This window comes from Scheffersomyces amazonensis, assembly GCF_036850825.1.
Source record: "Scheffersomyces amazonensis strain UFMG-HMD-26.3 chromosome Unknown RJT21scaffold_2, whole genome shotgun sequence".
NCBI lineage: Eukaryota > Fungi > Ascomycota > Pichiomycetes > Serinales > Debaryomycetaceae > Scheffersomyces > Scheffersomyces amazonensis.
The window spans coordinates 2,647,926-2,670,413 of NW_027042742.1; the positions used below are offsets into that span (position 1 = coordinate 2,647,926).

General features: G+C 31.9%; 5 protein-coding genes across 5 annotated transcripts; 3 read left to right on the forward strand and 2 right to left on the reverse strand. All coding sequences in view use genetic code 12, as the record gives it.

Annotated features, from left to right (window-relative positions):
• Positions 1-65: 65 nt before the first annotated feature.
• Positions 66-4,652, forward strand: RJT21DRAFT_26941 (DNA-directed DNA polymerase gamma). The gene has a single exon (XM_064883968.1). It carries the CDS (start codon positions 198-200, stop codon positions 4,194-4,196), a length of 3,999 nt encoding a protein of 1,332 aa, XP_064740130.1. The 5' UTR covers positions 66-197; the 3' UTR covers positions 4,197-4,652.
• A 3,173-nt stretch (positions 4,653-7,825) lies between these two features.
• On the reverse strand, positions 7,826-10,143 carry RJT21DRAFT_119540 (MFS transporter). Its single transcript, XM_064881434.1, has one exon. It carries the CDS (start codon positions 9,784-9,786, stop codon positions 8,095-8,097), a length of 1,692 nt encoding a protein of 563 aa, XP_064740131.1. The 5' UTR covers positions 9,787-10,143; the 3' UTR covers positions 7,826-8,094.
• A 915-nt stretch (positions 10,144-11,058) lies between these two features.
• RJT21DRAFT_104552 (MFS transporter) lies at positions 11,059-13,244 on the reverse strand (the record flags this gene model as incomplete). The annotated part of the gene is made up of 2 exons (XM_064879791.1): positions 11,059-12,316; positions 12,422-13,244. 2 exons carry the CDS (start codon positions 13,242-13,244, stop codon positions 11,349-11,351), a joined length of 1,791 nt encoding a protein of 596 aa, XP_064740132.1. The 3' UTR covers positions 11,059-11,348.
• Positions 13,245-14,285: 1,041 nt separating this feature from the next.
• On the forward strand, positions 14,286-15,498 carry RJT21DRAFT_119543 (uncharacterized protein). Its single transcript, XM_064881435.1, has one exon. It carries the CDS (start codon positions 14,299-14,301, stop codon positions 15,463-15,465), a length of 1,167 nt encoding a protein of 388 aa, XP_064740133.1. The 5' UTR covers positions 14,286-14,298; the 3' UTR covers positions 15,466-15,498.
• Positions 15,499-18,950: 3,452 nt separating this feature from the next.
• Positions 18,951-22,485, forward strand: TRY5 (Try5p). The gene has a single exon (XM_064883149.1). The coding sequence runs from the start codon at positions 19,171-19,173 to the stop codon at positions 22,408-22,410; it is 3,240 nt and encodes a 1,079-aa protein (XP_064740134.1). The 5' UTR covers positions 18,951-19,170; the 3' UTR covers positions 22,411-22,485.
• Positions 22,486-22,488: the final 3 nt, after the last annotated feature.

The window sequence follows — 22,488 nt, forward strand, 5'->3', positions numbered from 1 at the left end:
ATTTTGTATTTCTCTTACATTACTCACTTTTACAGTGACTAAGACATTGACATACAGACATACGTACATACATACAGTTAGTGATAGTGAAAGTGAAAGTGATACATCACTGACTGATCTCACTAAATCTTATACAAATCTTATGTTACCCATATAGTCTAACAGACACATACACATACACACACTCAGACACAACGATGATAGTACGACCTTCCAAGTCGGCTCTACGATCCTCATCGAATCATATCAGACATTTTAGTCGAAATACCCCTAAACTCCAACAACTACAACCACCACCACCAGAACCCCCCCGAATCAACCAATTGGGTATCCAGTACTTATCAGAAGCACTCCATAAAAAAGTATTCACTTCCACCTCCACCACCGACTATTTACATCCCCAATATCCTGCCCTCCTCAGACTTGCCAAATATCATCTTGAACAAAATCAATTATTGAATAAGAAAACAGTCATCACTAATCCCATTAATATCGACAATTTCCCTGATTTGGTCGGTAAAAATACTCTTGATGAACATTTCTTTAAAATAGGCATGGAAGATGCTGAACCATATCTTTCAATGAGTAATAATTTTACTAAACCTAAATCTAAATTACCTCCTATACCCAAACAATGGTTATTCCAAGCCGGTTGGACTCGATATAAACGAGGTAAAAAACCGGAATCAGTTCCTTATCCATTAGAAGATGAATTAGTATTCGATGTGGAAGTTTTATATAAAAAATCACAATATTCAGTCCTTGCCACTTGTGCATCTGTTGATGCTTGGTATGGTTGGGTATCACCATTTCTTATAAATTATTCTCAAGATCAATCATATAATAATTGGAATCATTTAATTCCTATGAATTGTATGGACACTCCTAAACTTATAGTTGGTTATAATGTAAGTTATGATCGAGCCAGAATTCTTGAAGAATATAATATAAATCAATCAAAGGCATTTTATTTAGATGCTATGGCTCTTCATGTTTCTATTAGTGGGATTTGTTCTCAACAACGTCCTAAATGGATGAAATATAAAAAGATGAAAGAAAGTACTGATAATGAAATTGATGAAGAAAATTCTCCAGGTGCAACTCTAGATGATCAAGATCGTGATAGTTTAGTTAAAGAACTTGAATCGGAACTTTCCGATGATCCTTGGTTAAATAAAGGAGCTGCTAATTCATTAGCTAATGTCTATGAATTCCATTGTGGAGAGAAATTAGATAAATCGGATCGAGAATATTTTAGTTCAGAGGATCCTATGGAGATTATAAATAAATTTCAAGAATTAATGACTTATTGTGCTGGAGATGTAGCATCAACTTTTACATTAACCAAGAAATTATTTCCGGAATTTCGAGAAAAGATTCCCCATCCGGTATCCTTTGCGGCTTTAAAACATTTAGGGACTTTAGTATTACCTACTACAAAGGATTGGAATAAATATATTGAAACGGCTGAAAGTATTTATCAAGAAAACCGTAGTCAAGTTATAAAGAATCTTGAAGAAAGAGCCATTGAATTAATTCGATATATTGAAGAGAAAGATGATTCATTAATCCCTAATTATCAGGAAGATCCATGGTTATGTCAATTAAATTGGACTATTAAACAACCTCGATTAAAGCAAGATGGTCAACCAGTAGCCAATCAACCATATATGATTGGATATCCTGAATGGTATCGAGATTTATTTCGAGTAGCCATAAAGGGAGAAAAGAAGATGAATTTAACTATTAGATCAAGATTAACTCCCATATTATTACGATTAAAATGGGAAGGTTATCCATTATTTTGGACAGATATTCATGGTTGGTGTTTTCAAGTTCCATTTAATGAACGAGTCATTGATCAATTAAAGAGTAAGAATTATATAGAATTACCTCGAGGAGATTTACTTGATTATGAAGATATTTTAAAATCCGACGTATTATTTAAAGTTCCTCATCCTGATGGAGCTGGGAAAAGATGTACTATAATTATGTCTAAGAGTTATTCACGATATTTCAGTGATGGGACTTTAACTTCCGAATATAATTATGCTTCTCAGATCTTGTCATTAAATTCAGAAGCATCTTATTGGATGGGTAATCGAAAGAGAATCATGGATCAATTTGTAGTATTTAATGATCCTGATTTAGAAGCCAATCAATTCTTTGAGAATAAACAATTGGCTAATCAACATAAAGATATGGGAATTATATTACCTAAATTATGTCCTATGGGTACCGTTACTAGAAGAGCTACTGAAAATACTTGGTTAACTGCATCTAATGCTAAGAAAAATCGGATTGGTTCTGAATTAAAATCTCTAATCAAGGCTCCTCAAGGTTATTGCTTTGTAGGAGCCGATGTAGATTCTGAAGAATTATGGATTGCTTCATTAGTTGGAGATTCCATGTTTAAAATTCATGGAGGTACAGCATTAGGATGGATGACCTTAGAAGGAGATAAGAATGAAAAGACGGATTTACATTCTAAAACTTCGGAAATTTTAGGAATCTCTCGAGGTGATGCCAAAGTATTTAATTATGGAAGAATTTATGGAGCCGGAGTTAAATTTGCAACTCAATTACTTAAACAATTTAATCCCAAATTGTCTGATGATGAATCCGGTGAAATTGCTCGAGAATTATATGCTCGAACTAAAGGTCAAATATCTCATTCTGCTGCTTTAAAGGGTAAAATATATTATGGAGGTTCTGAATCAATTATGTTTAATGCTTTAGAAGCCATTGCCTATCAATCTAATCCCAAAACTCCCGTCTTAGGAGCCTCTATTACGGATGCATTAACAGCTAAGAATCTTAATAAGAATTCTTATTTAACGTCTCGAACCAATTGGACAATTCAAAGTTCGGGGGTAGATTATTTACACTTGTTAATTGTTTCAATGTCTTATCTTGTAAAGAAGTATAAAGTCAATGCTCGATTAGCGCTAACAGTTCATGATGAATTAAGATATTTGGTAAGGGAAGAGGATAAATATAAAGCAGCATTATTATTACAAATCAGTAATGTCTGGACAAGAGCCATGTTCTGTGAACAATTGGGTATTAAAGAAGTTCCTCAATCAGCAGCGTTTTTCTCAGAAGTTGATATTGATCATGTATTAAGAAAAGAAGTAGGAATGGATTGTGTAACTCCTTCTAATCCTGTAGCTATTCCTCCGGGGGAATCACTTACCATATTAAAGTTGTTAGACAAAACAGGCCATGGAAATGTATTAAGTAGTAGTACCACAGATGGTAATGGTAATGGTAATTTATCATCTCACAGTATAAATTATGTATACCGTGAACCATTCATTACTCAACTCGATAATGATCTTAATATGCCGACTAAAATCGCCAAAGTGAAAGTCCAAGTATCGGCCAATAAACAGGAATGGTCAGCAAACATTGCTGAATTTAAACGAATTAAACGAGAATCGTATATCTCAGAAGCGTTTACTCAAGTGAGAAGTTCAAGAAAACGGTTAATGGAGATTGAATCCAATATTGTTAAGGGTTCAGAACCAAAGCCAAAGCCAAAGCCAAAGAAGAGATCTACAAAGTCTAAGTCTACCGATGAATCTGCATCAACAACAACAATAACCAAAAGAAGAAAGACCACCAAGGAGTTTGGTATCGATACCATAAGTAGTGAATCTCCAGTCAAAGTGAAACGGTTCAGTAATGAAGGATCAGTAATTACATTACCCAAACGGAAACTAGTGTCAAAGACTTCTGGTAAAAGCAACACTAAAGAAAATCAAGAGTCAAGTACAGTATTGATTGATGATAAAAGTTCAAATCATAAAGAGTCGACCGCTAAAAAGCAGAGTAAAAAACCAGCCGGAAAACTAAAGGTTAAGGCTGGATCTACCAGTGGTATTCCCATAGAGAAATCTTCAGGAATTACCACCACCAATGCTTCGACTACTTACCCCAAAGAGAAGGAACCACAACCACAACATCGACTATCTCCGGAATCAGTTCGACGAAGTGGTACCAGTAATAGCCATAGCCATAGCAATCACAAATTCAATGTAAAGGTTCCTCTGAATTTGGGAGTAATGTTGAATAAAGGTCGACCACAACTTGGGAGTCCACTGCCAACTAGGCAGAAATCCCATGTAAATAGGAATGAAATGAATTCGTCTAATTTCTTTCGACGACAACAACGAGCGGTTAATGTATTTTAAGCTATGAGAAATGAAAATTATTCTAACTATTACAAATTAGAAGGTATAGCTAATATTATTAAACCATCGTTTGTTAATTACTATCCCTCCATATCATTCACTAATCATCATCATTATCATCAAAATGAAAGAACTACTTTTGTTGCTTTTCTTATACCTGCTTTATTCCATTGACTGTTCTGTTTTACCGATATTTCCGTTTCATTACGTTTTGTTACCAACATCAACTATATTTACCATTTGGGCTATTATTCTTAATAAGCTAGCAATTTATAATTGATTTTAATAAGGGCGACTCGTCCAGAGTCTTTACATTGTAATTATTATAATTACTATAATTATCATCATTGATATGTTTTCTTCTTTTCTTACTATTCAGCCATGTCAGTTGAATCTTTCTAGTGCCCTAAGATTATTTTAAAATCATTAATTTACTACTTGCTGCTTTTTTTTATAAGAATACGACATTATCCACACTATTCCAGCTCAATTTAACATATGATTGTTGCACTCTATGCTTATGCTTTATAGCATTTCTTTGGTTTGTTGAAGAACGTCGACTACTATTAAATTATTCTTCTATTCTATTCTATTCTATTCAGTTCTATTTTACTATTTTATTTATCTCTGTTTATAACATCTTTTTGTATTATTATATTATTTACTGTATATACTATTTAGTGATTAATGAATTGGGTCTATTATATTAAAATATTATGTAGTACAAGTTGCAAAATTATTAATGTCGCTAAATCGGGTGGAGACCGAAGAGGGGCCATTGAACCAGCTAAATGGTCGGAATAACCTGAGATTCGACAGATCGGTGGGTATAGAATGATTTTATTTATCTATCAAATCAAGCAAGATATAAACAATTTTAGGCCCTTACTTTTAATAATAAATAATAAATAATGGCAAAATTTGGAACCCAATTAGGGAAGTCCTGGGTCTCCGTCCTTAACAGGAAAGCCTGTTGCCTGATTGGGAAAGAAGAACAGCAAACCCGAAAACAGATGAAAGATCCCCGAAAAAAGGAAGGTTATTGTGTGCAGTTCGTCACACTGTTACCCCTCTATTCTATTAGTTTACTGCATAGGGCCGAAGAGCAAAGAAACGAAAAACGGAGCATTTTTCGTCACCGGGTGCACGACTTGAAAAATTATTTAACAACGCAAAATCATAATGATTATAACCGATTTTACCGCTATAAAAAAAAGAAAGAACTATTGGTCTAATTGTGCAGATAGTTGCGAATCATTGTTTAGCGTTACTTAAAGATTTTTCACTAATGTAGAGGTTTCAGGAACTTTCGGTACATTGGTCGGTTATAATACCTAAAGCTGTTAAATTATATTTTAATCTATATAATATTAGAATAACGTAATATCAAATATATTTATTAACTTAAATCTAACTATACGGCTATAAGAAACTGCATTATTACTCGTACCTTTTTAGGATTCAAGTTCAAATCAAAGATCTACGGCTTACAATTTTTCAAAAGTAGCAATTGCGTACCGATGTAAACCGATGCAGTATGTAAGTATAAAGTAGTAAAGCCAGGAAAGTGTAAGACATAGTACTGTAAGATAAATAGAGTTTAAGAGGCTTCCAGTTCCGGTCAAAATAAAAAGAAATGTCGGTCGCTCGCATAAACAATTTTTTTCAACTCAACCTATGAGAATGTTCCATTAAAGCCGCCATCTCTTGCGAAATTAATGTATTTATTAATAACTAGTATTATTATTAAGAGATATTACTAGCATGCCCATATCTATTGTCTAACTAATATTGACAGCCTTGTAATTCGGAATTTTAAATACAAAAGTATCCACATTCATATTATTAGGTGATGCGACATATGTGGTCGTATAGTCAAAAAGATTTTAATTAAATATTAATTGCGGTTGGTTATGAATATATCCCCAAAATCAAACCACATATGATATGCGATGACTTGAGCTAAGTACTATTACAGTATAGTAGATTGATTTTCTTTTAGTAGAGGTAAATAATTTTGTGAGGTCACCTCAGTAAGTTACTTCTCACCGGTAACCAGAACACAACGACGACATTTATTATTGAGGGAATTATACCCACATATGGACATCTGCCCTCGGAAGGCTGGATTTCCGAGACTTTCGGGTCGCTGGTCTGTCAAACATAAAAATGTCTCATGCAGTAGGTGCAGGACATTTCCCTTTCATCATCGACTTGCGTAAGACCTGATAGTTATCCATATAAATATAATTTAACTTCCAGTTGAATTTTTAAACTCATTACTGATTCTTTTCCTCTTTCCGTTGAATTAGTCTTTTGATACTTTCTTTAGTTTTGAACTTATTAGTATCAATTACCATTCAATAATCATTTCAAAATGTTACCAGCTGGTGTTATTTTAGTTTTCGTCTTAATCTTTTTAGCTTTCGTCGCTGTTACCGGTGTCTTTGTCCAAAAGAAATTAAAGGCTAAGAAATCTAACCAAAGATTCTAAATCTTTTAAGTGAGTCGAAAAATCCATGTTTTAGTTTATTCAATCTTGACTGGGTTTCGTCGATGATTCCTATAATACGTAATTCTTAATCCTTGTTTTATTATTTTTCTTATTATGGTTCATTTTCGAAGAATTTCATTATCGATTTATTTAATTATTAATTGTTTTTATCACTACTATAATATTGATATCTTCAACCTTTAAATGTTATTATCTATTATCTATTATTATATCATTTTTTTATATTTTATTAACGACTAGGGGTAGTCAACCAATCCATTCCATTATTTCAATTCATGTTTAAAATGTCTTTATAATGCATTTTTTTATCTAAGTGAATTTGATTGAAAAGGATATTGATGATGATTTTTTTGGAAATTGGGGAATTTCTTAATCATTATCAATATTCATAAAATTTCGATCATTTACACATAAATCCAAATTATTCAAAATATAAAGTCAAAAATCAAGAAAGCCTTCTTTTTTAATTGTTAGCTTTGTAAATATCTATGAATTAGTGATAATCATTGGGGAATGATTATTTACTATTTAAGATCATGGATATTTAGAGTTTTCATTTATTTAGTTGGTCTTTTATATTTAAATCACTATTATCTACATTTTTTATCGTTCATTCGTTATCATTTTATTATTCTACGAAGATTAATGAGAAACTATAAATTTTCAACAGTTACTTTAGGGCATACTTTTCTGTTTATAACTAATTATTTTACCTTTATACCTATTATTATTATTATTGTTTCTAATATTAATATAAAATACAAACTAGCAATAGTTTAGCCAAAAATTACGTTCTGTATATGTTTGTAGAGACTACGAAATTGGTCATCGGCATTAAATTTCTGAAATTGAGTTTGAGCATGCTTTAAAAATGGTTACAAACGGCTACAAAACACTAACATTATTCAAATCAGATTTATTAAACTAAGCACAAACTTGAAATATTTCAGAGTAACCGTCCATATGACCCGAACGACGAGCTGAGCGAAACAAAGATGAGCAATTCGGTCAAAATATTTTCGGTGGATCGGCCACGACCCTTATTTTTCAAAATGGGTGTAAAAATTATTTTAATATAGATAAGACAAATTAGGAAACCTACAAAATGAATTATTAATAATAATAATAATAATAATAATAATAATAATTGGTTATATAGATTATAAGTATGAAACTATATGTATGTAATATTGTAATTGACAAAAATGTCACAACAATATTTCTATGAATCTATTCATAAACAGAAAGTGGAAAATGGGTGGGAAACACAGATGAACTAAATAGCATAGTTAGCAATAACGTAGGAAATAATAAATAAAACAGTTGATAAAAATCAAACGAATTAAAATACAAGCATGAGAATCGAAAAAGAAGTGTAACTTTCTATTCTTCATATTCTTCAAGGACAAAGGAATGTAATAACCCACCTAAGGAAATTACAGCCAATGTCCACCAAGATAATCCACTATAACCCATGGTATCAAATTTCGACATTAACCAACCCCAGATTAAAGGTGCCACACATCTGGCTAATGCAGTAATACTCATAGTGGATCCATTAATTAAAGCACGATGTTGACGTGGAGATGCTCTATGGATTAAAATAATGATTTGTGAGAAAGCAGTTGAACCTGCAAATGTGTTTAACCCTGTCATAGCATATAAGACTATACCTGTAAATGTTTTTGATTTAAACATAAGACTGTATTCTGGTAACGTGAAAATCAATAATGGAAGTATAACATAAATAATAGGGAAGACAGATAATCCAACCCTATATCCGTTAATGGTACTGAAGTAAGTGTTAATTATAGGGAAGATAAAAAGAACAACACCAATACCCACAACACCTGTTAATGAAAGTAAAATTCCAATTGCATCTGATGTGAATCCAAAACCACCCTTAATATGAAGTGGGAACTTTAATGCAGCAACTTGAACTTTTGCAGCTAAGAATACAGGTAAGAACTCACCATAAACCAAGTTATGAAATGATAAAATGAAATTAGAAATCATAGAGTTCACAACTGGAGGAGTGAATGCTTCTTGTTTATCTTCTTCACTTGCACCTGCTGCTGTATTTGTTGCCATTTCAGAATCTGGATCCATAGTAGCATATAATTGCAATTCAATATCTTCATTAATTTTAGGTTTCTTAGAAATTTCATCATCGTTATGATCATCTACACTGCTATCTTCATAAAATAAGTCATCAATAACTCTATTATCGGACATACGATGATACTTTTGCCATGGTCTTATAGGTGCTTGAAATCCAAGCTTATGACGTAAATAATCACCGACCTCTAATCCAATATCTCGTTTATATTTTTTTATTTCATGAGTTTCTTCGAAGAATAACCATCCTGCTATTATACTACAACATAAGATGCATGCAACGACAACGTTGGATAACACAAAAGGATATTTTTCAAATAAAGCTAATTCATCTGAAGTATTAGTTTCTGTAGAACCACTTATTCTTTTAAATAAATGGGTAATAAATCCACTTCTTTTTTTGGAACTATAATCTTCATTTAGCACCTCTGGTAAATTTTTTGTATCTGTTAAGACTCCACCTAACCAATTTCCCATTATAGATCCTGCACTCCATAATAATGTTAAGGAACTGAACGCAAGAGGCTGATGTCTTGGTTCGACAGCAATTTCACCAATAACTGTTCTGATGACACTGACATTACCATTAAGTAAACCCATAAGCATTCTTGCCATTAATGCCAGATAAAAATTAGTACTAAAACCAAAAATAACCATAGATATGGCAGTTCCACTTAAACCCACAAGTAAAACAGGTTTACGACCAAACTTATCACTGGCTTTACCCCATGGAACTGAACTTAAAAATTGACAAAAGGAAAATGCTGAAGCTAAATATCCACTAAATCGAGCAATATCGGCATCATTATCAGTTATTCCGAAATGCTTGATCATGAAATAAATATAAGGAAACATCGATGTGAAAGCAATAGGTTCAGCAATTCTGATGATACTGATGAAAGCCATTTGAGCAATGGGAAAATCCACTAACTGTTCCTTTATTGTGAAAGCTGGCATTATTAATGATTATTATGTTATGCTTGCAAAAAAGTGTTATGTATAAAATTAAATTGTAGTAATGAAACTTAAAAGATTAAAGCGTTGAATAAGAATGAGATAGTATATCACACATTATCCTTCCCTCCAAAGAGTATAATAATAAGTTGCTGATCTAATGGAAGTTTTAAAAAATTTTGTATGTTAAAACTTTCTAGTTCACTATAATATTATGTATTAGATCTAATACAATAGATGAAGATTGCGTAACTGCGTAGCAAGATCTTTATAAAAGACAATATAAATATATATATTGCTATTAGAAAGCAAATATAAATTAAAGATGAAAAAGTTTAATGTATATATAAATTGTGGATGTACGGAATTGTCTATATATATGAGAGAAGAGACTAGATTTAAGCCTGGATAAGATGAGAAAATGAAATCAGAAAGGAGGTTTAAACTAAACGGCACAAGCAACAAATAACATCTTTAGAGCAAGCCGCAGAGTAGACGCATAATAATTTATGAATAATAATGAATGAAAAACTATATAATGTACTACCTAATAGGGGGCAGATTTACATACTACCGCTTACTGTCGCCAAAAATACTCAATTAAGCAATGGGTAGGACGAGTACTCCACTACTGTTGGAGAAAAGTATAACACGCCATTGACAAGTAATATTCATATTTTGAGATTATCTTGGTCTACAACTACAACTACTGTTACTCCATTGGATAGTTAAGTATATGATTAAAGTTTATGTATGTAGTCTTTATAGTGTAGCCACACAGATTTTTGATTTTGCAAACCCCCCAATATTTTTCACTCACTTAATTATTATTTCACTAAAGCGTTTTGTATTACTAATAATTCACTCCATAGATGCATATTACAATCATAATGACTAAATACATACCAATGAACAATTTTGAGGTGAAGATTAAAGCATTCCATTGCGTCTAACCTTTCATACACTACCGCATTATGACTCAGTTATGGCTTTTCCTATTCGTTCGTTTTAATACCTCTAAACATGTATCTAATTACTTTTCCTGAAAGAGATCCTAGGAAATTTCTTTTTTTCTGAAAAAACATTCATTTCTTTTGTTGGGGGAGGGGGTACACTCCCTTATTCAGTTAGCTGCAATCGAAGTAAACGTTTGCGGAAGGGGGCCGCACAGATTCGCACCGGTAGCTCGTGCCCGAATGACAGATATTTCTGACTAATCCAGTAAACGGGAATGGCATATTATGCGATTTGAGCATACACTATACGGAGTTATTTTTCGTTGTTAGTGGCTACTAAATTGCTGCTAACATTGTTCATATACTATGGTGTGAATTACTACAACCATATTCGCAAGCGTAGATAAATATATTACTCTATAAAATTGCTATCATTGCTATATGACATTGGGTAGATGATACATTATCAATTTCATATGAGTTAAATCGACTATCTACCAAATCGAAAATTGTTCGGAACTATTACGCCTTTGCGTCATACCTCCGTGCGGCTCTATCTATCTATCTGTCTATCTAACTGTCTCTGATGAAATATCCTAGAAGCCTTATCTAACGGATACTAGTTTGCGTTTCATCCTCCACTTCTATCGCAGTAAAATCTCTTTGCAATTGTTGAGAAAGATCAGGATTTGTATCTTGTTCTTCTTGTTCACCTTGTTCTTCTTCTGTCTGATGGAGTTTCTCATCTTCATCATCATAATCTTCCATCCAATACGATTGAATCATTCCAACTCCAGCCATTAAGGACATAACCCACCATGTCAATTCACCTATTGCTAATTTATCACTAAGGGACATTAAATATCCAAACACAATTGGTCCAGTAAATCTAGCCAATGCAATGATACTCATGGTTGCACTATTTACATAAGCACGATGTTCTTTAGCTGCAGCACGGTGATTTAATAACATGACTTGTGGCATACCGGTAGCACTAGCTAATGTTTTCAATGATGTTAAAGTATATAAGAATACTGGTGTTACCCATTCTGGAATATTGGGGTTATACTTAGTTAAAGTAAAAATGGCAAATGGCACCATGAAATACACTATAGGGAAAATGGAAACGGATAATCTATAACCATTTATAGTACCTAACTTTCTATCTAACCATGGGAAGATAACCATAATAATTAACATTCCCATCATACCGGTTGAAGAAAATAAAGTACCAATATAGTTGGTATCTAATCCAAACCCACCTTCGATTTTAAAGGGAAATTGTAATTTCTCCTTCTGGAATCTAGCGGCAAGGAAAACAGGTAAGAATTCATTGTATGTAACATTATGTAACGAAATAATGAAATTACCAGTAATAACAGTTATGACTGCTGGTGTAAAAGCATTAGTATATGTTGGCTTATATTCTTCAATTTCCCTTTGTCCTTCCATAGAATATGTTTTAACAATGGCCTGAGACATACGACGTGAGATGTATGGTCTTATACTTTGAATTTCTGCATCATCTGATGAATCTAAGGCTTCCGATTGAATAGAAGCTACATCATCAATTAATGCTGCTCCAGAATTGGCATTATTATTGGTTAACAATGGTGAATTTTCTGTAGGAGATATAGTTGGAGTAGATGCTGCAGGTGGTGGAGTAACAGAATCTTCAACACGATAATAGTTATGTCCTTCATGTAATTGTCTTCTATGCCATGGTCTTTCAGGTGGTGCAATACCAATTTTGGATAATAACCAATCACCTAATTCAACCCCATAATCGGTTCTATATTTATAAACATCATGGGTTTCTTCAAGGAATAGGAATCCACATACTAAACTGAATAATAAAAATGCTGCTACAACAATATTAGATAATGCATATGGATATTTTCTAATAAATTTTTCATAAAATGAATATAAACCATCAGAAACCTCTTGGGTTTGGGTATCATAAGGACTTTCCTTCTTAGGATGGGTTAAATATTTGGACCCACCAATTGCTGGACCAATAATAGATCCGAAATTGAATAATAAAGGTAAAGTTGAAAATGCTATGGCTTGATGTCTTCTTTCAGTGGCTATTTCTCCTATAACAGTTCTTAAAACGGCAACATTACCATTTAAGATCCCTGCAATAGATCTGGCTGCTAATGCTTGCCAATAATTTTGACTGAATCCAAATAATAATAAGGAAGATGCGGTACCAAATAATCCAATTAAGAGAATGAATTTTCTCCCAATCTTATCACTTAATTTACCCCATCTAACTGCAAATAAGAATTGGCAGAAGGCAAAACATGAAGCCAAATATCCACTATACTTGGAAATATCTTCTTCTCTTTCAGCTATTTTAAAATCACGTATCATAAAATATAAATATGGAAATAAAGACGTGAATGCTAAGGGTTCACTAAATCTAATGATACAGATGATAAGCATTTGGCGGACAGGGAAGTCATGAAACTGCTGTTTGAATGTTAGCTTTTCACCTGACATGATAATGAAACTTTGTAAGATACTTTCTACCTAATTTAGCTTTGAACTGAACTGGTTATAGCAGATTTGTAGTATGGCCAATTTATTTAAAGGGCTCAGCTTAAAAAAAAATTTAGGGACCGTGTCGAGCCGGTGATCTTTATGTTTTTCTTTTTTTTCTCTCGGTACCTTTTGCGATAACGTCAAAATCACCGAAGATTGTGTACCGAAGGGCTGAAACAGACTATTGGTTAATGTATATTGTTGGATCAGTATATCGCCGCAGATGTTTTGTAGTGAGTGATTCAGTAATTCATAAGCCATTTGGATTTAACATGAGCTAAAGTGAAAAGTCGTGAGCTAAATGTCATAAATGACACTTTTAGCAGTATCGTTAGAATTACGTAATTTGGCCTAATTCTTTTTTCATTGTCATCCACAAAGTTAATTTAATTCTAGCGAGCCACATAATGGGTACGACGCACAAGTAGTTGCAACCGTTAAGAAATCAGATTTATATTTTCTAGTTTATCTTTAACTACACAGACAATAGTCTCGTATATCTCTGTTATTATAGAATATGGAACAAGAACTGCTGGAAATCGAGACATCAGTGGATGCGTTGCAATACTTAATCTTGTGTCACATGGATTCACCACGACAACTCCGAAAGATATCTTACCACACAAATAGGATAATGTGTATATTTATTATACTAAACTTATAATTAATTTGAAATTGAGTAAATACCGCTATCGGCTTTCTAAATATCTAAATTGTGAAATCTGCTTACACTTCTTTAGCTAATTGAAGTGGATTGTGAGAAATGTAGAACAGAGACGTATTATGAAATTTATAAACTAAACCGCTTCTCATGCTAGCTTTATTATATACAGCCGCATTGTTATTGTCGGCAGTAAATTATCTACAACTTAAAGCTGACCGTTGCAGTCTACTATGTTACTAGTAACAATTTAGTGTGCAGTTGTTCATGCACACGACCTAACTATAAGCGAATAATTTTTATTTTTGAAATCTCTGCTAATCGGACCATGCAGCTATCAGTTATTATCGAATGTTCAATAATATCTTACGGAGAAATAGCCATGGTCACGTCAACGGAAGTCTGAGTAGAACGCCCATTAGATCTCCTGTGAACAATGTTCGTAGTAATGATAATCATATAGTTGGACGATCTACAGTATTAGTGAGATCAAATAGTCAAGAGACTCTAACAACTTTAGTTACTGATCAAGATCAACATTCACCATTGAACAATGCTAGTATAATTCGAACTGATAGTCCATACCAGGCTCTTGATTCAAGTAATGATATGGAATCACTCTATTCTGATGCCACCACCCTTTATAATGAGCCGATAGAAATCATGGGGCGTACATTACCACAATATAATGCTGTTAAACAATTACCATTAATATCAACATTCTTTCATTCTGGAACCATGATGTTCAAATCAATCAATTCATTTGATAAATATTTAGACACCGTTAATGAATCTACTGGGTCATTGACGGAGCATCCAATTTTACAAACATTTTCATCTAAATTAGGCTTATTAAAGATTAACTCGCCGATCTTATCGATATATCGATTCAAAACATGTAATGAGAAGTATGAATTTGTTAAAGTGTATTTTAAGGTGGTTACGACATACGTTAATTATTATATCTTGAAATTTTTCAACGAGAAGGGTGAAATTACAAGCACAGTCCATTTATTGAACAATAATAGTCACACGCCAACAGTTGATTTCAACCTCTATGATACTAATTTCCGAATTATAGGTGTTACAGGGACTTCATCTACGTTTGGTACTAACAGTTTAATTAAGGCTTTTGTAATGAGAAAAGATGCAGAGTTATTAAGTAATGATTTAGAATTTAATGAGAAAGACCAAATCAAGAACCTCAAACAAAATTCACCTACCTCGAATACATTTTTCAAGTTGATAGAGAGTCAAGATAGACGTGCAATTTTAAATTCAATTGAAGAGCATAAGCCATTAGTCAACACTCCTATGTGTCAGTACTTAGATGAGGGAAATGTCAAATTAAAGAAGAGTTTTTTAAAGAATGGGACTTTCAGATTATTTGATTATCAGAATGATGATATCAGTGAGGAAGGATTGAAATTATGCAGTATTCTTCTAGTTCTTAGAGAACAAGAGTATAGAAAATTTAAAAGTAACAATAAGCCTACGTATATAGCAAATAAGGAATAATAACTATGTTACTTAATAGAAGTTTTTGGTTGCAAATCATTGTATGTGTAAGCTTTTACCGACCATGTATGAGTCTACTCTAATTTAATCATTTGGCTTCCGCTACCTACACGAGTATATGTACTTCTAATCTCCAACTTCTCCAACTTCTCCAACTTTTCAATCTTTTGGTTGGGCGAATTATTGTTGGTCTTCCTAAACCCACATGATGAATAGGAGTTGAATCATCGTCAGCACACGACTGTTTAAGTTCGCAAAAAAGCGCAATAATGAATAGTCCTGCGGGGGATTAAAAGAAGTTTGTGCGACGATGAGCGAGGACCCGCACCCCAAAAATAAATTATTTGGAGACACAGAATCGCAGTGGGGCGACCTAGAGGGAAGAAAGGAAACATTACCGAGTTGGGCTCTAGTGGATTTCCATTTCTAGCGGGGGAAAGCTTGACTCGAAAAATAACAAGTTAGTGATTCCGAAACATTCTTTATTAAGAAAGGAGTGGGGTAAGGCTAGCTTATTAAGAATGTGATAGATCTTTTAAATATTCAACTACATTAGATTGCTAATTATAATTCTGAAGGATAACTTATCATCTAATCCACTAAAAATTAATAATTACTCGTTAACTTTTGTTGTATTATAATTTTCGGATAAATGTATATAATTACAAAACATTAAGTCACAAACTCATCACTGAGAATGAAATTCATAATTGCCCCACTCTGAGGCATACGGGTAAGCGCTAAGAGATAATATTTTTATCTTAATATTGGAAGTCAAATAACACAAAGATGGATTGACTCTTTCTATCTCAAACTCCGGCTCCTTTAACTATATTTTAACTTTTTTATGCAAGTGAATTTATTAAATATGGAGATAACTATTCACACGATAGAACAAATCAGTAATCTAAAATGTTGATCTCAATAATGATAGCTTCCAACAATTCTGGAAATTTTACAACCAAAACATATGGTTAAAATGGGCAAGGCTATGGTTAAAATGGGCAAGGCTTTGTGGTTGATCTGTTACTGAATCAAGACTCTGATATAATTTAGCTTCAGATAAGCAGCGCGAAAAATGGAGTAGTAGAAAAGGGGAGAAAATAATAGATTCATCTAGCCGCATGGTTTATCTTGGGGATGTTACATCGGAAGAACAAAACAACAAACAATGATAGAAAATTATTCAAAATATAGACAATATCACCATGTAACGAGGGCCAAGATTTGAATTACAGCCATGCAAATGTAATTATGGGGTGCTTCATATTTTTAACTTTCTTTGTACATACTTCTTGTGTCATAGATGCTTGAATAATACTCTGCAATTGCGCTAATAATAATGAGCTTAATCACCCAATATGGTTCGATGCTCAATTGCAATACAATATGATAAGGTAAGGGAATCAGTGAACCGCAAATAGGCAGGGTAGGTAGTTCCTGCGATGATACATCATTTCGCACTGGAGATCACGGAGATGATTGAATGCATGGAGGGGTTATACAAATAAGTACTGTATTTCAAAGTACGGCATAGACATCATGCTCATGACTTATAGAGGGGATAAATCATTATTGTCAAGTGGGGATTTAAGAGAAGCTCACAATGTCATTTGACTATATACATACTAAGTTTGGAAAATAAAATATTTTCAGTATTTCATGTCGTGGGGTACTCCGTAAGAAGAAAAAGAAACGTTCTGTAACCAAGCAAGATTGAGCAGCTTCTCTTACAATAAGCATTATTTAGAAAAGGTAGATTGTTTAAGAAGGTACACAAGTGTGTTTGCGTTATAGCTTTTTGCGCTGTGTAATTAGGAGCTTTCGCTGCTTAATCAAATGCTTCTGTCAAGGCAAAGAAAATTCTCTCACTGGCAACTAATGACACAAGCAATATCTTTTTATAGGCTGCATAGTTATCAACAAGAGTTGCTACTTTTATTGACGGAGTTGTGGCGGTATCTAAACAACTACAGCATGTACGCTAAAGATAATCTTTAAAGTCGATGAGGGAGGGGTAAGAGGCTGAAAATTAATCGGAGTATGCTAAGAAAAAAGCTAAACTGATTCTCTGTCACCAGGTTGACTTACTCAGTTCCTTTTGGGAAATTCTCAATTGAGTTATGACATATAATAATCCTCCATCCCAAAGAATTAGTGTTTTAGCTATAAGTCATTGGACTTTTAAAAAAAAGAGGAGTAAACATGAAATGAGAGCTTGCATAAGAGGGAAACGCAGAAGTTGCATTCTATGAGATGTGCGCAATTCTTGCTGTTTTGGGACTACAAAGTTGCTTAGGAGATAGACGTGCATGAACTGATTTCTGCTTTTGTAGTAAGAACCCGGTTTCTGAAGCTTTGTATTAAATTGGAGTACAAATGGTAGTATGCTTTTTCCACTACCTAACCATCCTAGGAGAAGAAAGCCGACCTAACATGAGTCTTGCAGGAGGGTAGTAAAATTAGCACGGGATACTCTAGGTTACTTTGATTGTGATAAAACAAAAGTTAAATTGACGTGCTGTAATTTGTGTATTTAAAAATGTTTCGCAGTACTAAAACCTGAATAAATGCGTAGTTGATTATATACTTATAGGGGCTAGGAGGGGAATTATCTGAATTTATTAATTTTTTTTTTCCTGATTTACGATCTACCGAGATTTTAGTGAGGGAAGTGGTTTGCGAGCTAGCGAGCGGCTTGTTGATGACAATGTGATTATTTAGGAATATAATACACATCTGATTTCTTCAATGAAATGTAAACATATATCTACAATACCTGTAATATACAAATTTCATAATTAAGTCAAAGTAGCAGCAGTTCCTATCCAAATTATCAAACAGTTGTATCATGATTTTGGAGAATAACTAGAGCTCAGTAAAATTTTTTTGCCGCAATTTGCGACCCGCGAAGCCCAAACCCTACAGCAAGCATGGGGAATATATTCGCTTCTGCGGATGTTTTTCGGGTTTTCTTCTAGACTCTGGAACAATCTCTTTTGTGAAAAGACTGACCAATAGAGTCTAATAATGAAGGACCAATGCCCCTAATTGGTAAGTACTTATATCCAGAGTATGAGAACAATGGAACATGATGAAAACGATTAAGTATTAGTATGTCGTATATAGCTCTCAGTAAAATGTCTTTAAATTTTTATTTTTATTTTTGTTTTTTAAGGTATTTTTTATGTCTGACTTTGCGGGGTATTTTTCTTTTTCCATTAAGAATCTGATTTCCTGCATAATTACTCCACTTACTTTATTTTGGCACCCCCTCCACTTTTCATTAATTTTTAATTTTTTTTTTTTGCCGTGTCTTCTAATTTCCATTTAGCCATAAAATTTAATTCACAACTGTTGTTGAATTATCTATATATATATTTAAAATTCCTAATTAACTAGTAATTTGTAGCACGTACCGAACTTCTGTTTAATTTTGAACCTGACGGTTTTATATAGTAAATTTAGGTGACTATCAGGTTATAGATCTCCTATACTTTGCAACGCATCTCATCCATTTCCATTGACACATCCCACCACTCACCGATTTAAAATTTCTACTGATAGGAAGGTGCAAGAATTTATAAGTGCTAGGTAATATCTTTACTGGCTGCACTCCATATAGTTTAAGAAATATTTCGTTTATTTTCATTCCCTGGATTTAGCATAAACTAGACTAGCGAAGTTAACCCCATATAATTTAAAATGGCAACTCAAAAGAAGTATATATGTGCCTTTTGTGCCAGAGCATTCACCAGATCTGAACACAAACAACGTCATGAACGGTCTCATACTAATGAGAAACCTTTCCATTGCCTACATTGTACTTCATCATTTGTAAGAAGAGATTTATTACAAAGACATTGTAGAACTGTTCATAATAGTCAATTAAACCCTAATAGTTTACCAACCAATAAATCCCTAAATAATCCTACTAGTTCAACTACTAGTTCAACTATCTTGAATGATTCTACTACTATTACCACCACTAGCACTACTAATAATAATACCAACAATAAGAATGGTGCGGCAGGTCCCACCACTTTAACGTCTTCATCATCTTCTAGCTCCGTTATTGAAGAAAATCATAATATTATGAATGAATCAAATGAACCTTTATCACCTACCGATAATATAAATACGAATCCTAGTACAACCAATATAGGCCTTGATGAATATACTAGCTCAATAGAACCAAGAAGTATGAGTAATAATAATAATAATCATTCCAAAAAGAGAAAGAGATCAGTTTCAGATCATGGAGATCATCATAAACAAACTCTTAGTCCAACTAATCATCAATTCTCATCATTTTCAACCAATTCAAATTCTTCTTCAATAACAACTACATCTACTACTACCACATCTAATAAGGATATAATAAATCATGATCTAATACATTTACTTTCTATAACAAAAAAATTGGAAACAATATTAAATAAATTCGATAGATCTAATGAAATTCATTCGCTTAATGATAATTTCCTCATTGGATATATTCATTTACTAGAATCTTCATCTAATTACCTTGTATTTGATAAGATTTTGAAGGATTTAATTTTCAATTTGAATAGCTTTTCAAATGGTAATGGTAAGTCAAATAATAGTTTCAAGAATTCTTCTTCTCCTCAGTCCAATGGTATGCAAACAAGTCATTCCCATAATCTGCAACAACAACAACAACAACAACAGTTGAATCATCCGAGTCATTTCAAAATTGGTATAATCTACTCCATTATCTCCATGGGTTATGTAATCAATAAGAATTATACAAAATCTATACTATTCTTTAAAAAATCATGGAATTTACTAATTAAAAAATTGATTCCTAGTTATAATAATAATAATAATTTATTAGATCAAATTGAAATCCTTAATAATTTATATTTATTATCATTTATTTATCTTGAATATAATCTTGAATCATTTACCAATCTTTCAACATCAATGGAAGAAGATGATACATTTATAAATAATGATATAATATTAAATTATCTTAATGATATAAGTTTTATAATAATATCAAATTTAAAAGATTTAACTAGTGCCAATGAAAATTTAATTGATTTAAATGTTAATTTATTTTGGAATATATATATATTAATTTCCAATTATTTAAAATCAACTCCTCCAAAATTCTATTCATTCTTTTTAAATAAACAAGTTAAAGGAAGTGAAACTTTATTAACATTAATGAGTAGATTTTCTAAGAATTTTATAAATTTAGAACAAGAACTGGATTTTCTAAAGATGATTATAATTTCTACATTATCTAATGAATTAAAAAATTACAATAGTGGAGAGAATTTTCTCGTATTTAATTCAAAGAATTGTTTACATAATTCTGTTATTCTTATAAATAAATCTATTAATATTCATCATGTTAATAGAAATTTAATTCAAATAAATTCATCAGATCTTAAATTATTTGAATTATTTAAAAAAAATATTATTGTTAGTTCACCAACAAAATTTCATGAATTATTAAATAATTATTTATTTATACCTCAAAGTTATTTTAATTGGGATCTTTTAAATTTAACTCTTCAAGAGATTAATTTAAATTTTCCTATAAATCATACATTAAGAGATTTTTTAATTAATCGTCATATATTAATTGATAATAATATTAAAAATTATTTAAATTATAAAGCAAATCCAATTGATATAAATAATAATTTAAGTATTATTAGTTTCCCCATAATATTTTTTGCAGATTATTTAAATTTAGGAATAATAAATCTTAAAAAATTAAATCTTATTCAAATTAATAGTATTGCAGTATTTATTTATGAATGGTATTTAATTATGGCAAAAGTATTATTTATAATTTGGAATAATAATGAATCATTTAATACTAATTATATTTTACAAAATTTAGTTTATTTATTATTGGATAATAAATCAAGTTTAAATAAAAAATTAAATATTGATACTTATTCATCTTCAAATATTTCCATTAATAATTCAAATACTTCAAGTAATTCTCCATCATTAAGTCCTCTGACTGGACAAACTAATTCTAATTCAAATTCTAATTCAAATTCTAATTTACAAGATGAATTTGTATTTAATAGTAAATGGTTTATGATGTTAAATAATAAACTTAATACAATATTTGATGGTTGGCTGGATTTTATCACTGAAGCAATTCAAGCAAATTGTATGGCTATTAGTACAAATACTACTATAAATAATGTAGGAACTCAAATGATTAATAATTTGGCAGTATTAAAGATGAATTTATATAAATTAACTAATGAAATGGTTCAAGATGAATTTTCTAAACTTAATAAAGAAGATCATTCTCATAGTATTAATCAAATTTCTAATTCAAGTGGTTCAAGTTATCTTGGACAAATGGAAAACAATACTTACAATTATAATGATTATAATAGTAATATTGGAGGTTATAGAAGATCTAATTCAATTACTATTGGAGTTCTTGCCAATTCTCATGGTCATTCAGGTATTGAAGTACAAAATTCTCCAATAATTTCCGGTCCTAATGCAGTATATACTACTACTAATCTTACTCCTACTCCTAGTAGTAATAATATTAATAATATTAATAATAATATTAATAATAATAACATCAACAATAATAACACTACCACAGGCATTAATAATAATAATGGTAATAATTCTAATGGAAAGTTTAGCTATTATAATTCCTATGCAACTTATCCTCCTCCTCCTCCAATCTTATCATCATCTTCTTTATCATTAAACAATAGTAATTCGAATAGTGCAAATGATATAATGGCTCCGTCCAACGCAACTATTATTGGTACTAGTACAAGTACTAGTGATTTCTTATTACCTCCTATTCTACCTAAAGGAGTTAAACTGAGTGAATCTCTTAGTGGAGCTACAGGGTCTAATGAATTGGGAGAAGATGCAAGGTCTCTTAAAACTTTGATACCTAATGTTATGAGGAAATAACTACAACCACAACCACAAATAAAACTTATGCTCTTATGAAACTTATTAACGAACTATTATATCTACATTAACGTTTGT